Source organism: Trichomycterus rosablanca, chromosome 26 (genome assembly GCF_030014385.1).
Source record: "Trichomycterus rosablanca isolate fTriRos1 chromosome 26, fTriRos1.hap1, whole genome shotgun sequence".
Classification (NCBI taxonomy): Eukaryota; Metazoa; Chordata; class Actinopteri; order Siluriformes; family Trichomycteridae; genus Trichomycterus; species Trichomycterus rosablanca.
In genome coordinates this window covers 9,263,206-9,279,714 of record NC_086013.1, presented here as the reverse complement: position 1 = coordinate 9,279,714, position 16,509 = coordinate 9,263,206, and the positions used below count along the sequence as shown (strand labels likewise).

Here is a 16,509-nt window from a genome sequence, read left to right as displayed (position 1 = left end):
TGTCAGTGGAATAGTATCATTGTATTAAGTGCAGCGGGGTACCAACCCCCAATTTTCTCCCCTAATCTGGTCGTATCCAATTACCCTGGTTGCGTTACGCTTCACCTTCCCAACTGACACACGCCCCCTCCGACACGTGTGCAGTACCGGCTGCCTCTTTTCACCCGCAGGAGGTGAGTTCATTTGCGGATCAGCCTTGTGCACGGAGAGCCACAACCTGATCAGCATTATTTCCCAACTCGATCAGCCAGCAGAGGTCGTAATCGCACCAGTTATGAGGAACCCAACAGGCCAACCATCGTTTATGTGGCCGCCCAGCCCAGCCGGATGGCAGAGCTAAGATTCGTTACGATATATTCAAAATCCCAGCTCTGGTGTGCTAGCGTATTTTACCTCTTTTTGGCCTCTTTAATAGGAACCCTGTTAGCCCTTGTTATTGGTGTTCAGTTAAAGAGCTAAAGTCGTGTATCAGTGGACACTTTCTGATCACAGGAAATTGCTGGATTTATACTTTTGGTTGGAAGTTGAACACTATTGTTCTCCCAGGATCAACACTGAGATGCTTAGAAATCCCACCAACACTGCTGCACCTAATACACTCATAACGGTACAGTGCTGGGCGGTGCTGAATTGTCCTCCACTTTATAATATCTGACCAATAGGGGTCTTATTGGGTCCCTTTCCATTACCTGTTGGCATAAAAAGGGGGTGGCCAGGTGTGCAGAGCAGTAGATGGAATACAGACAGTGATTGTATGCCCACACAGTGCATCTATATGGTAGGTGTACCTCATAAAATGAGGATATCCTCTGATCATGAATGCTACTTGGCCAAAAGTATGTAGACACCTGATGATGAGCTAGTTGGACATCCTGTTAGGACAGTGGTAGCCTAGTGGGCAGAGCTACCGTTGGGCCCTTGAGCAAGGTCCTTAACCCTGTTTGCTCCAGGGGTGCTGAGCAACGACTGACCCTGCACTCTGACCCAAGCTTCCAAACAAGCAGTGGCTTAAGGTATTAATATGGCTCCTTGTTGACACTCCAATTCATCCCAAAGGTGTTTAAAAACATCAGGGTCAGTGCTCTGTCCAGGCCACTGGACATCCTCCACACCATACTTGTCAAACCATGTCTTTATGGACCCACAGACCAAGCCTCGCAACCTCCACCATCTGCACATGAACATTCCATCACTCTCAGTGTGCCTCTCTGTCACCATTTCCCTGCAGAAGCCATTCCCAGACTACCACCCTCCCCCCTCTCTCGAGGGAAAAAGATCACTCCTTATTGTTCAAGGGGAGTCAAGGGGGGTCAAACCTACACAGACGAGAGGGAGGGCGCGGGCTGTGTTCTGATCCCCCGCTGCACCGCCGAACCACTCCATCGCTTGTGCCTCTGATTTCTGATCTCAGCTCTTGTACTGACATCATATTTAACTGACCTCTAATATATGTAACTGAGTAACAAAGTAAAGGGTCATACGGGGTAAACGGGATCATAAATTGTCTTATTATGGTGTTGAGCCACCGAAAGTCACCGGATTGTGACTTTTGAAATAAAGAGGTACCTTGTAACTCAATGTCCTCTAAACTCAAAATCTTTAAAACTCAACGCCCTTCATCGAGAAATTTGTACCCTTAAACTCAACGTGTTAAGCTACTCCCAGAACCAACTGACGTTGAATTTCAAGGTACCACTGTGCGTCTTGGCAAAATCAGGCATGTGGGAGGGTAACATGAGTCCTGATTTTACTGTAATTGAATAAAAATATTTATTAAGATGTGTTTTTCATAAATGGAAAATAAATGGAAGTTGCGCTTTTGCCCTTTACACACTGAAATTGCTCAAAATTTCTTGAATCGTTTCATAATATTATGCACAGTAGAGGGGAAAACATGCAAATCCTTTGTAATGATCCTTTTTTTTTTTAACAATTTAAATAATTTTCTGAGATCCCTTAGCTATCTTCGCTCTCTAAATATACCAATCACTTGTTTGAAATCAAAATTTTTTTTACCTCACTGTCACTGCTGGACCGAGAATAGTCCACCAACCAAAAATATCCAGCCATATACACAGCACCCCATGGACCACTGATGAAGGTCTAGAAGATGACCAACTCAAACAGCAGCAATAGATGAGCGATCGTCTCTGACTTTACATCTACAAGGTGGACCAACTAGGTAGGAGTGTCTAATAGAGTGGACAGTGAGTGGACACAGTGTTTAAAAACTCCAGCAGGGCTGCTGTGTCTGATCCACTCATACCAGCACAACACACACTAACACACCACCACCATGTCAGTGTCACTGCAGTGCTGAGAATGATCCACCACCTAAATGATACCTGCTCTGTAGTGGTCCTGTGGGGGTCCTGACCATTGAAGAAGAGCATGAAAGGGGGCTAACAAAGCATGTAGAAAAACAGATGGACTACAGTCAGTAATTGTAGAACTTGAAGTGCTTCTATATGGTAAGTGGAGCTGATAAAATGGACAGTAAGTGTAGAAACAAGGAGGTGGTTTTGGCATGTGGGAGGGTAACAAGTGCTGATTTTACCGTAATCTAATAAAAACATTTATTAAGGTGGATCCTAGTAAAAGATGCCACCTTGAGGGTAGCATGTGTGTCTCTAAAATCCCAATATCGACCTCCATGTCAATGATACCTTCACACATATGCAAGTCATGGGCACTGATGCACTAATAGAGTGCAGTAATAGAGTTTCAGGCTGAATTTCTTGATGCAGCGGCGGACTGTGTGAAGTGACAACGGTTTTCCGAAGCACTCAAGTACATGTGGCTATATTTATAGCAGTAGCATGACAATTTCCTATGCAATGCCATCTAAGAGCTCAAAAGTCTCGCTAATTTAACATTGTTTTTCTGGCTTTTTCCCTACACGGACTGAATCTTTTCACAATATTATGAACAGTAGATGGTGAAAGACTAAATTATAAAACACCTCAATAACTAGGAGAGATGGGATATTCTGCTAGCGCACCAGCACTAGGATTCTGAAATCCCTGAGGTCGAATGTCATCTTCGCTACCGGTCGTCTGGGCGCCCCTAGTGGGGACAATTGGTGCCTGCAGCAGACAAATAAGCCACTAATCTGCTGGGTGGGATAAAACCAGACTAAAAAAAGGGTTAGGGTCTTCGATGCTGTGTAAGGACCCTGGTTCGTAGCCCAGGGCGCCTGTACAGAAGTGGAGGAATGTGGCGATCATTGTGTGACTCTCCATGCGCGAGACTGGCGCGAATCAACCAAAGTATGGACGAATTAGAAGGTCTTAATCAAGGTCAAAGGGAGTGCATGTCAGGCAAATTTACCCCTTCTCAAAGGCGATCGGGGTCCCCAGCAGTGGAAGACTAATTGGCTATGCATAACCGGTAGAAAATGGGAGAAAACACATAAATAAAATATTAAAGCCGCTCAGGTGGCGGTAAAAAGACGCGCCGCAACCAGAGCTGGATTCTGAGTACGTGGTATCGAATCCAGCTTTGCTTCACCGGTTCGAAGCTGAGTGGCTGTATGAGCAACGATTGGCCGGTTGCTCATATGGGGGGTGGGACAAAGAAACGGATGTGGGTCTCTCTCTGTCAGAATGCGATTACGTTCTCTGCCGGCTGATTAGAGGCGCCTGCACAAGAGATGAGGGAGAGTGCCCTTAGGGTGTGTCTCTCCGCATGCAACGCTAGGTGGCGCCAAAACTCATCAATGTGTGGGCGGCAAAAATGCATCCGGCTGCTGCTCGTGTTTCGGAGGGGATATGGGTTAGCTTCGATCTCCTCTGTCAGGGCAGGGTTCGGCATAGACAGAGAGGAAGCACGATGCAAATTGAACAATTGGATGTGCTAAAGGGGGAGAAAAAGGGGAAAAATTAAAATAAATAAATAAATAAATAAATAAAATAAAATAAAATAAAATAAAATAAAATATAAAAAAATAATTAGGAGAGGCGTCTGAATACTTTTGATCATACCGTGTATGTATAACTATACGGTGGTGTTAAGACATATAATTTAAAATAACATCACATTTTTTCTAGCATCAATCTTATTTAAAGCACTCGCCGTCACACGCTCGAACCGTCTGGCACCCTGTTCTTATCACCCTGGTACACACTCTGCTCCTGAGCGCCGCTCCCACCTGTAAACACAGCGCCACCGCCGCCCCAAGGGGACGCCTAAACACTCGCAAAAAAGCTGCCTGACACTACGCTGCTGAAGCATTCTCTTTGAGGAGCAGCCAGAGGCAGGAGCTGTTTCACTTCAAACACAACACTTCAAGTGTTCCATCCCATCAAACCATTTTCGAGTGGAAGTTACATTTATAGTCATGGTATGAATATCATAGAGCAGTTCCCAATTAAGCTTACACTTTCTACATAAGTAGTTAGTTGGCCGCCTTCTTCCATTGCTTTGTGGTCCAGTTCTGATGCTCATGTGCCCATTGTTGGCGCTTTCGGCGCTGGACAGGGGTCAGCATGGGCACCCTGACTGGTCTGTGGCTATGCAGCCCCATACGCAACAAACTGAGATGCACTGTGTATTCTGACACCTTTCTATCAGAACCAGCATTAACTCCTTCAGCGATGAGCCCTGGCCGCCCATGACCATGTCGCAGCTCGCCCATTTCTCCTGCTTCTTACAATCAACTTTGAGGATAAAATGTTCACTTGCTGCCTAATATATCCCACCCATTAACAGGTGCCGTGATGAAGAGATAATCAGTGTTACTCACTTCACCTGTCAGTGGTCATAATGTTATGCCTCATCTGTGTGTGTATATATACACTGATCAGCCCTTTAAAACCACCTCCTTGTTTCTACACTCACTGTCCATTTTATCAGCTCCACTTACCATATAGAAGCACCTTTACTGACTGTAGTCCATCTGTTTCTCTACATACCTTTTTAGCCTGCTTTCACCCTGTTCTTCAATGGTCAGGACCACCACAGAGCACTGCTGTGACCACATGACCACCACAGGACCACCATTCTCAGCACTGCTGTGACAATGACATGGTGGTGGTGTGTTAGTGTGTGTTGTGCTGGTATGAGTGGATCAGACACAGCAGCGCTGCTGGAGTTTTTAAATACCGTGTCCACTCACTGTCCACTCTATTAGACACTCCTACCTGGTTGATCCATCTTGTAGATGTAAAGTCAGAGACGATCGCTCATCTATTGCTGCTGGTTGAGTCGGTCATCTTCTAGACCTTCATCAGTGGTCACAGGACGCTGCCTATGGGGCGCTGTTGGCTGGATATTTTTGGTTGGTGGACTTTTCTCAGTCCAGCAGTGACGGTGAGCTCTGCTGCGTCCTATCCACTCATACCAGCACAACACACACTAACACACCACCACCATGTCAGTGTCACTGCAGTGCTGAGAATGATCCACCTCCCTAATAATACCTGCTCTGTGGTGGTCCTGTGGGGGTCCTGACCATTGAAGAACAGCATGAAATGGGGCTAACAAAGCATGCAGAGAAACAGACTACAGTTTCTATATGTTTCTATATAGTGAGTGTAGAAACAAGGAGGTGGTTTTAATGTAATGGCTGATCAGTGTATATAATAAATACAGAAAATTAAGCAATCTATGATAGTAAGTAATAACGTTTCAATGGTGACCTAGCCGAGCACTCAACAGACACGACTGCTACGCAAACACATGTCGCCAGTGAATGCACCCTAAGGCAAGTGCTGATCACTTACCTGGCACCGAGGTTCTTCTCCTCGAGCTTGTAAGGCTTGACAAACCACTTCCCGATGCGCACGAAGTCCTTATCCATGAGACACCTGCGTACACACAGATTCGCACCCGTACATTAAAAAAAAGGATGTTGTTCAATCCTGAGTGATGTAAGAATTCATAACAGATTAAAGGTGGGTCAAAAGGTGTGGAAGGATTAAAGACACAATAAATACTGTAAAATCTGAAAGCTTTGGAGTACACACGGTAAAGATGAAAAGCGCAAGTGTGTTTACCTTTCCAGTAGGTTGTGAATGGCCTTGAAGAGGAGTGTCCTGCACTCGTAGGAAAGCCCGCATTCCCATAGACCTTCCTCCACCACTGCAAACACAAAGATAGACACGTTTAAGCTTTTAAATCACGTTTCTTGAAGTAAAAGGTGGGTTGGGCCTGCAAATAGGGGTTGATTTGAAGTAAACAGTTCACCTAATGCATGGTTTTAGGAGTAAACCTGGTAGAGGCAACCAGACTACCTGGACCACTTGGGTCCATTTTTTCCAGAATCACTGGGCACAACCCAGTAACACACACCAATTCATTGAGGGATCTCAGCCACACACACCACCTTGGAACATAGTCAATCCTGTCTGTATAGAGACACCCGACTGGCTGATAGCACCACTTAGATTCCAACCCTGGATCCAACCATGGATCTGCAAAAAGTCAATATGATCCCCTTACGAACTAAATAAGCGATCATGCTAATATGAGCAGCACCCACTTGTGTTCCTTTTGAGCGTCTGGAGGATTAAAATCACCCACTACAAACCCAATACAAAGCAGTGTAAAATAAATACACTTTATGGCAAATTACCTGGACACCTAGCTCAGAATGTGTATAAAATCAATTACATTTAATCAAATACAGGATTCCAACTTTCTGTCAACTGTTCTCTGAACAGGTCATTTCCCCGTCACAAAGCAAAGTCCATAAAGACTGGGTTTGATTAGTATCGCATGGATCGCGTGGAGGAAGTCCAGTGACCTGAACACAAACCTGACCTTAACAATGAACACATCTGGGATGAATCGGAGGATTGATTGAGAGCCAGGGTCTTCTCATCCAACATCAGCGCTTGACCTCACAAATGCTGTTTGGACTGAACGGAAACAAATTCTTTCCGACACGCTCCATAATCTCGTGAAAAGCTTTTCCAGATGAGCGGAGGTGTGATCAGGTGTGACATACCATTTGTGTATACAGTGTAGTGACATTAAAATGATACAAATGCAAAAAATATATACAGTGTATCACAAAAGTGAGTACACCCCTCACATTTCTGCAGATATTTAAGTATATCTTTTCATGGGACAACACTGACAAAATGACACTTTGACACAATGAAAAGTAGTCTGTGTGCAGCTTATATAACAGTGTAAATTTATTCTTCCCTCAAAATAACTCAATATACAGCCATTAATGTCTAAACCACCGGCAACAAAAGTGAGTACACCCCTTAGTGAAAGTTCCTGAAGTGTCAATATTTTGTGTGGCCACCATTATTTCCCAGAACTGCCTTAACTCTCCTGGGCATGGAGTTTACCAGAGCTTCACAGGTTGCCACTGGAATGCTTTTCCACTCCTCCATGACGACATCACGGAGCTGGCGGATATTCGAGACTTTGCGCTCCTCCACCTTCCGCTTGAGGATGCCCCAAAGATGTTCTATTGGGTTTAGGTCTGGAGACATGCTTGGCCAGTCCATCACCTTTACCCTCAGCCTCTTCAATAAAGCAGTGGTCGTCTTAGAGGTGTGTTTGGGGTCATTATCATGCTGGAACACTGCCCTGCGACCCAGTTTCCGGAGGGAGGGGATCATGCTCTGCTTCAGTATTTCACAGTACATATTGGAGTTCATGTGTCCCTCAATGAAATGTAACTCCCCAACACCTGCTGCACCCATGCAGCCCCAGACCATGGCATTCCCACCACCATGCTTGACTGTAGGCATGACACACTTATCTTTGTACTCCTCACCTGATTGCCGCCACACATGCTTGAGACCATCTGAACCAAACAAATTAATCTTGGTCTCATCAGACCATAGGACATGGTTCCAGTAATCCATGTCCTTTGTTGACATGTCTTCAGCAAACTGTTTGCGGGCTTTCTTGTGTAGAGACTTCAGAAGAGGCTTCCTTCTGGGGTGACAGCCATGCAGACCAATTTGATGTAGTGTGCGGCGTATGGTCTGAGCACTGACAGGCTGACCCCCCACCTTTTCAATCACTGCAGCAATGCTGACAGCACTCCTCCGCCTATCTTTCAAAGACAGCAGTTGGATGTGACGCTGAGCACGTGCACTCAGCTTCTTTGGACGACCAACGCGAGGTCTGTTCTGAGTGGACCCTGCTCTTTTAAAATGCTGGATGATCTTGGCCACTGTGCTGCAGCTCAGTTTCAGGGTGTTGGCAATCTTCTTGTAGCCTTGGCCATCTTCATGTAGCGCAACAATTCGTCTTTTAAGATCCTCAGAGAGTTCTTTGCCATGAGGTGCCATGTTGGAACTTTCAGTGACCAGTATGAGAGAGTGTGAGAGTTGTACTACTAAATTGAACACACCTGCTCCCTATGCACACCTGAGACCTAAAAACACTAACAAATCACATGACATTTTGGAGGGAAACTGACAAGCAGTGCTCAATTTGGACATTTAGGGGTGTAGTCTCTTAGGGGTGTACTCACTTTTGTTGCCGGTGGTTTAGACATTAATGGCTGTATATTGAGTTATTTTGAGGGAAGAATAAATTTACACTGTTATATAAGCTGCACACAGACTACTTTTCATTGTGTCAAAGTGTCATTTTGTCAGTGTTGTCCCATGAAAAGATATACTTAAATATCTGCAGAAATGTGAGGGGTGTACTCACTTTTGTGATACACTGTATATACAGTGTATCACAAAAGTGAGTACACCCCTCACATTTCTGCAAATATTTCATTATATCTCTTCATGGGACAACACTATAGCCATGAAACTTGGATATAACTTAGAGTAGTCAGTGTACAGCTTGTATAGCAGTGTAGATTTACTGTCTTCTGAAAATAACTCAACACACAGCCATTAATGTCTAAATAGCTGGCAACATAAGTGAGTACACCCCACAGTGAACATGTCCAAATTGTGCCCAAATGTGTTGTTGTCCCTCCCTGGTGTCATGTGTCAAGGTCCCAGGTGTAAATGGGGAGCAGGGCTGTTAAATTTGGTGTTTTGGGTACAATTCTCTCATACTGGCCACTGGATATTCAACATGGCACCTCATGGCAAAGAACTCTCTGAGGATGTGAGAAATAGAATTGTTGCTCTCCACAAAGATGGCCTGGGCTATAAGAAGATTGCTAACACCCTGAAACTGAGCTACAGCATGGTGGCCAAGGTCATACAGCGGTTTTCCAGGACAGGTTCCACTCGGAACAGGCTTCCCCAAGGGTCGACCAAAGAAGTTGAGTCCACGTGTTCGGCGTCATATCCAGAGGTTGGCTTTAAAAAATAGACACATGAGTGCTGCCAGCATTGCTGCAGAGGTTGAAGACGTGGGAGGTCAGCCTGTCAGTGCTCAGACCATACGCCGCTCACTGCATCAACTCAGTCTGCATGGTCGTCATCCCAGAAGGAACGACCCCAAACACAACCTCCAAGATGAGAACTGCCTTGCTGAGGAAGCTGAAGGTAAAGGTGATGGACTAAACCCAATTGAGCACCTGTGGCGCATCCTCAAGTGGAAGGTGGAGGAGTTCAAGGTGTCTAACATCCACCAGCTCCGTGATGTCATCATGGAGGAGTGGAAGAGGATTCCAGTAGCAACCTGTGCAGCTCTGGTGAATTCCATGCCCAGGAGGGTTAAGGCAGTGCTGGATAATAATGGTGGTCACACAAAATATTGACACTTTGGGCACAATTTGGACATGTTCACTGTGGGGTGTACTCACTTATGTTGCCAGCCATTTAGACATTAATGGCTGTGTTGAGTTATTTTCAGAAGACAGTAAATCTACACTGCTATACAAGCTGTACACTGACTACTCGAAGTTATATCCAAGTTTCATGTCTATAGTGTTGTCCCATGAAAAGATATAATAAAAAATTTGCAGAAATGTGAGGGGTGTACTCACTTTTGTGATACACTGTATATATATTAAACGTGTATCTGACTTTAAAATATTTAATATTTATTTAGATTTAAGTTCCAAAGTTATTCTTTGTAAGGAAACTGTTATTTTACTTTTGACTATTTTATTTTGGTAAGAATACTACTAATAATACTACTGTCTCATCTCGCTTTAATGCTCATCTGTGTGCGTAACATAATAATATAATTGACTACTAATAATAATCATCCTCATTATTATAATTATTATTATAATTATTATTATTATTATTACTGTTTATACAACTATTATTATTATTATTATTATTATTATTATTATTGCTACTTTATCTATTACTGTTATTATTATTGCGTATATAACTATTGTTATTATTATTACTATTATTATTGTTATTATTATTTTTGCTTATACAACTATTATTATTATTATTATTATTATTGCTTATATAACTACTATTATTATTATTATTATTATTATTATTACTGCTTATACAACTATTATTATTATTATTGCTCATACAACTTTATTATTATTATTATTACTTATATAACTATTATTATTATTATTTTTGCTTATACAACTGTTATTATTGTTATTATTATTATTGCTACTACAACTATTATTATAATTATTATTGCCTATATAACTATTATTATTATTGCTTATATAACTATTATTATGATTATTATTATTATTATTGCTTATACAACTATTATTATTAATGCTTATATAACTATTATCAATATTATTATTACTATTATTATTGTTATTATTATTATTGCTACTACAACTATTATTATTATTATTGCCTATATAACTATAATTATTATTATTATTGTTACTACAATTATTATTATTATTAATATTATTATTGTAGTAGTAGTAGTAGTAGTAGTTGTTGTTGTAGTAGTAGTGGTAGTGTTACGATTGTTATAATTATAACTATAGTTGTTATCATTGTTAGTTATATTTATTTGTGTTTTTATTATTAATTTTATTATTATTTTTATCAATGTTAGAATTATTGTTTTTGTTATTATAGTTGCTATACTGTTATTATTATTGTATTATTATTATTATTATTATATTATATTATTATTATTATTATTATGACTGTTTATTATTAGTGCTGATAGTATAAACTTGTACCTATTGTTGTAAATATAACCAAAACCAAACTTTTTGTGGAAACTTTTTGAAGATCCCTCGTAAATTGCTCTATTTACTTTAAGTACTGTCCCAAAAGTTTTAAATGGGTGTAATGTTATCCCAAAAGGTTTGGAAATCAAAATTTGGAATCCTTTGACAAATATTCAATACAATTATTTTCAAAGCTCCATAAATACCCAGGAGCACACACAACACAGAGGAGGTGTGTGTGTGTGTGTGTGTGTGTGTGTGTGTGTGTGTTGGGGGGCGTGCGCACCTCTCCGAAGGTGGCACGAGGCTCGTCATGTCCTTCTTGTTGATCGTTCCCTCCCTTTTTTCCTCTCCAAGACAGAGTGAATGAAATTTCCTTACTCGCCAGAATTCCCCTGTAACCATGGCAACACGGATCCTCCACATTAGTTTATCCGGGCGCCCCTCCCTCATTTCCCCCCGCCACGCTACTGCTTCCTACACTCCTGCTGCCTCGGCTGTGTTCCCATTCTCTACCTCGCTCCCTCGCTCCCTCAGTGCTTCCCTGCCTCTCTCTCACTGCATCCTCACACATTCGCATGTCTATTTCCCGCCTTTCTATACCTCCGTCTTTATTTCTCTACCACTCTTATTCTCTGACTCTCTCTCTCTCTGTCTTTACTCTCTCAAACTGACTTACTGCTGCCTTCCCTCTACTACTCTTTCAGACACTCTAGTTGCACTTCAATTACCTTGGGAGTTCTCTGCCTCTCTCTCTCTCTCTCTTATTTACTCACATTCACTTACCTCTCTCTCAGACTCTCTCTTTTACTCACATTCACTTACTGCATCTCTCTACCTCTCTCTGACTCTCTTTCACTCACTTTTACTTGCTGCCTCTTTCTACCTCTGTTTTTCCTTTATTCATATTTACTTGCTGCTTATATCTACCTCTCTAACTGCCTCTCTTATACTCACATTCACTTGCTGCCTTATCTACCTCTCTAACTGCCTCTCTCTCTTATTTACTCACATTCACTTACCTCTCTGACTCTCTCTTTTACTCATGTTCACTTGCTGCCTCTTTCTACCTATCTCTATTTCCTTTATTCATATTTACTTGCTGCCTTTATCTACCTCTCCAACTGCCTCTCTTACTCACATTCACTTGCTGCCTTTATCTACCTCTTTAACTGCCTCTCTCTCTTATTTACTCACATTCGCCTGCTGCCTCTCTCTACCTCTTGCTGTACCTCACATGACCATCTATTACAAACATTCACTGCTCCCAAACACATTTACTTACTGCCTCTCTCCACCCCTCTCTCTGCCCCTCTCTCTCATTTACTCACATTCACTTACCGCACCTCTTTCTCTCTCTTTCACTCACATTCATCTGCTGTCTCTCTCCAACTCTATAACTCCATCTCTATCTTTCTTACATTTACTTGCTGCCTCTCTTTGCCTCTTCCTCCTCTCTCTTTTTCTCACATTCACTTGCTGCCTCTTTCTACCCCTCTCTTTCTCTTTTATTCACATACTGCCTCTATCTACCTTTCTAACTGCCTCTCTCTCTTACACTCACATTCACTTGTTGCCTCTATCTATCTCACTAACTGCCTCTCTCTTTTATTCAGATTAACTTGCTGCCTCTCTATACCCTGACCTACTTCACGTGACTGCCCCTCGAACACATTCAGATGTTTACTTATTGCCTCCTTTTATCTCTCTCTCTCTTATTTACTTACATTCACTTGCTGCCTCTCTTCCTCTTGCTCTACCGCACACGACCGCTGTTACACACATTCAATGCCCTGACTGCCTCTATCTACCTCTCTAGCTGCCTTGATCTCTCTATTTTACTCACATTCTCATACTGCCTCTATCTACCTCTCTGTCTCTCTTTTATATTCACATTGACTTGATACATCTCTAATGCTCTTTCTCTATCTCACGTGACTGCCCCTTGAACACATTTAGACATTTACTGACTGCCTCTATTTACCTCTCTAACTGCCTCTCTCTTTGACTCACATTCACTTGCTGCCTCTCTATACCTCATGCAACTGCTCTATTAAACACTTTTTCTGCCCTCAAACACATTCACACACCTCACACATTTACTCAATGTCTTTCTATACTCCTCTCTCACATACACATACATTTGCTCCCTGCCCTCTCTCTCTTACTCACACACACTTATTGCCTTTCTTCATGTTTCTTTTACTCACTCATACATTTATTTACTGCCTGTTTATGGGGCTCTCTAAACAGCTCTCTCACACTCAAGCATTCACTCTTTGTCTCTTTTACACACACTTACTTTTTGCCTCGCTTTACCCCTCTTTCTCACTTTCACGCACATTTACTTATCGCCTCGCTTTACCCCTCTCTCACACTCACATTCACCTTTTGCCTCGCTTTACCCCTTTCTCTCACAGACATTTACCTTTTGCCTTACTTTACCCTCTCTCTCTCACATACATTTACTTTTTGCCTTACTTTACCCTCTCTCACATACATTTACTTTTTGTCTTACTTTACCCTCTCTCACATACATTTACTTTTTGCCTCACTTTATTCCTTTCTCACACACACTTTTACTTTTTGCCTCGCTTTACCCCCACACACGTTTACTTTTTGCCTCGCTTTACCCCTCTCTCACACACACATTTACTTTTTGCCTCGCTTTACCCCTCTCTCACACACACATTTACTTTTTGCCTCGCTTTACCCCTCTCACACACATTTACTTTTTGCCTCGCTTTACCCCCACACACATTTACTTTTTGCCTCGCTTTACCCCTCTCTCACACACACATTTACTTTTTGCCTCGCTTTACCCCTCTCTCACACACACATTTACTTTTTGCCTCGCTTTACCCCTCTCTCACACACACATACTTTTTGCCTCGCTTTACCCCCACACATTTACTTTTTGCCTCGCTTTACCCCTCTCTCACACACACATTTACTTTTTGCCTCGCTTTACCCCCACACACATTTACTTTTTGCCTTACTTTACCCTCTCACATACATTTACTTTTTGCCTTGCTTTACCCCTCTCTCACACACACATTTACTTTTTGCCTCGCATTACCCCTCTCTCACATATACTTTCTTTTTGCCTCGAGTTACCCTTCTCTCTCACTCACATTCATCTTTTGCCTCGCTTTACCCCTCTCTCACTCTCACACACATGTACTTTTAGCCTCGATTTTCCCCTCTTTCTCACTTTCACGCACATTTACTTATTGCCGCGCTTTACCACTCTCACACGCACATTTACTTTTAGCCTCGATTTACCCCTTTTTCTCACACACATTTACTTTTAGCCTCGATTTACCCCTTTTTCTCACGCACATTTACTTATTGCCTCGCTTTACCCCTCTCACTTTCACGCACATTTACTTTTTGCCGCGCTTTACCACTCTCACACGCACATTTACTTTTAGCCTCGATTTACCCCTTTTTCTCACACACATTTACTTTTTGCCTCGCTTTACCCCTCTCTCCTTTCCATACATTTGCTTTTTGCCTCGCTTTACCCCTCTCTCTCACACACATTTACTTTTTGCCTCACTTTACCCCTCTCTCTCACTCACACACACATTTACTTTTTGCCTCACTTTACCCCTCTCTCTCACTTTCATACACATTCACCTTTTGCCTCACTTTACCCCTCTCTCTCACTCACACACACATTTACTTTTTGCCTCACTTTACCCCTCTCTCTCACTTTCATACACATTCACCTTTTGCCTCACTTTACCCCTCTCTCTCACTTTCACACACATTTACTTTTTGCCTTGCTTTACCCCTCTCTTTCAAATTAGAGCTTTCAAGTACAAATCTCAACCATTCTATGAACCGCTTGGCTGCCAGCTGTGTTTAAGGGAGGAAATGGTCAAAGGGGTTCCTTACTGCTGCTGTCTATACTGCTCTCTGTAAGACTGTCTCTAGCAGGTGAAAAGAAGCGGTTGTCGAATGTGTGCATGTCAGAGAGGGATAGTCTGCAGCTCTCATCGGTCAGTGTGGGGTCTGTAGTGGTGGGGGAACTGGATACAACTAGACTAAGAATAAAATGTGTTTGAGGGAGGATATAGTCGAAGGGGTTCCTCATTGCCGCCGCAAATGCGACCTCTGCTGGCCGGTTGATGCGTCTGGACAGGGGAAGGTGACTCTGCACTCAGATGTCTCATTGGACAGGCGCTATTGATCAGCCAGCAGAGGTCGTCATTGCAGCATTTATGAGAAAACTTTGTTTAGCCATTGTCCCGCCCCTTACCCCAGACCCAACCAGCTGATAGCAGAGCTGAGATTCGAACTCGAGAGCTTAAGATCTTAGCACCCGTGCAGCCGAGCCCTGAACTTACCCCCATTAAACACTATTCTCAATGGCACAAATTCCCACAATCTCACTCCAAAACAGTAACAGCTGCAAAGTGAGCCAAGTTTATATGAATAGCCATGAATCTGGACAGAAATCTCCAACAAGGTTATGTTCAAGTGTCCACATGTGCACTAGATAGCAGGTCGGGCAACAGAATATCCCCACCGCCAGGCTGCATCTCAAATCGCAAATTGATTTAGTTCACTAAGCACTTCATCCTTGATAGGGTTGTGTGTGTCCGATGCCACTTGGGAACACTAGATGTAGGGCAGTAATGCAGTCTGTTAAGGAAGCACACACTCTATTATTCACTTACTTTCTTACACCGAGGGGAAGTTAGTGTAGCTGGAGAAGGCCATGGACGCAGGAAAACATGCAAAACTCCGCCTAGACCGTAAACAAGAGTGGAACTCAGGTCCACAGGACCCAAGGACCCTTTTGCAGCACTTACTTTATCAGCTGTTTTTGGTGGTTTCAGATCTGCCCATCAGGGAAAAAATCCTCTTATCATACTATCAGTTGATAGTGCACAGTTCTATGTACAATATAAGACCAAAGGTATTTGGACACCTGACCATGAGCTTGTTGGACATCCAATAAAAAAATGATATTAACCTCTATAACTTCTATGTGATCTGTTTAGCTAATACAACTGCAACACTTCTAAGAAGACTTCTCACCTGACTCACAAATATGCCTGTGGAAATTTATGCCCATTCAGTCAAAACAGCATTTGTATGGCGCTCAGGTGGTAAACCACGCTAGCGCACCAGAGCTGACTGGTCGGTTTGAAACTCAGCTCTGCCATCCGGCTGGACTGGGTGCCTACATGAACAACAATTGGCTGGGAGCCGGACAGGGACTCCTCAAAATAGAGGCAAGTATGACCATTGCTGGCTGATTGATGGTGCCTGCACATAGTCGAGGAATAATGTATTAATCAGGGTGTGGATCTCCGTACACAAAGCTGATCCGCATATGAACTCGACTCGTGCAGTTTATGTATGTGTGTGTGTGTATATGTATATATATGTGTGTGTGTGTATATATATATGTGTGTGTGTGTACATATATGTGTGTGTATATATATATATATATATATATATATATATATATATATATATAT

The 16,509-nt window shown here is 42.6% G+C and overlaps 1 protein-coding gene across 1 annotated transcript in view; it reads right to left on the bottom strand.

Annotated features, from left to right (window-relative positions):
- LOC134303206 (mediator of RNA polymerase II transcription subunit 13-like) overlaps positions 1-16,509 on the bottom strand; it is a 190,501-nt gene that overhangs the window by 53,142 nt on the left and 120,850 nt on the right. The window contains exons 3-4 of the mRNA XM_062988543.1: positions 5,997-6,081; positions 5,724-5,807 (exon numbers count right to left, since the gene is read on the bottom strand). Of these exons, the coding sequence (XP_062844613.1) occupies positions 5,724-5,807; positions 5,997-6,081 (169 nt within the window). The remainder of the gene's footprint in view (positions 1-5,723; positions 5,808-5,996; positions 6,082-16,509) is intronic.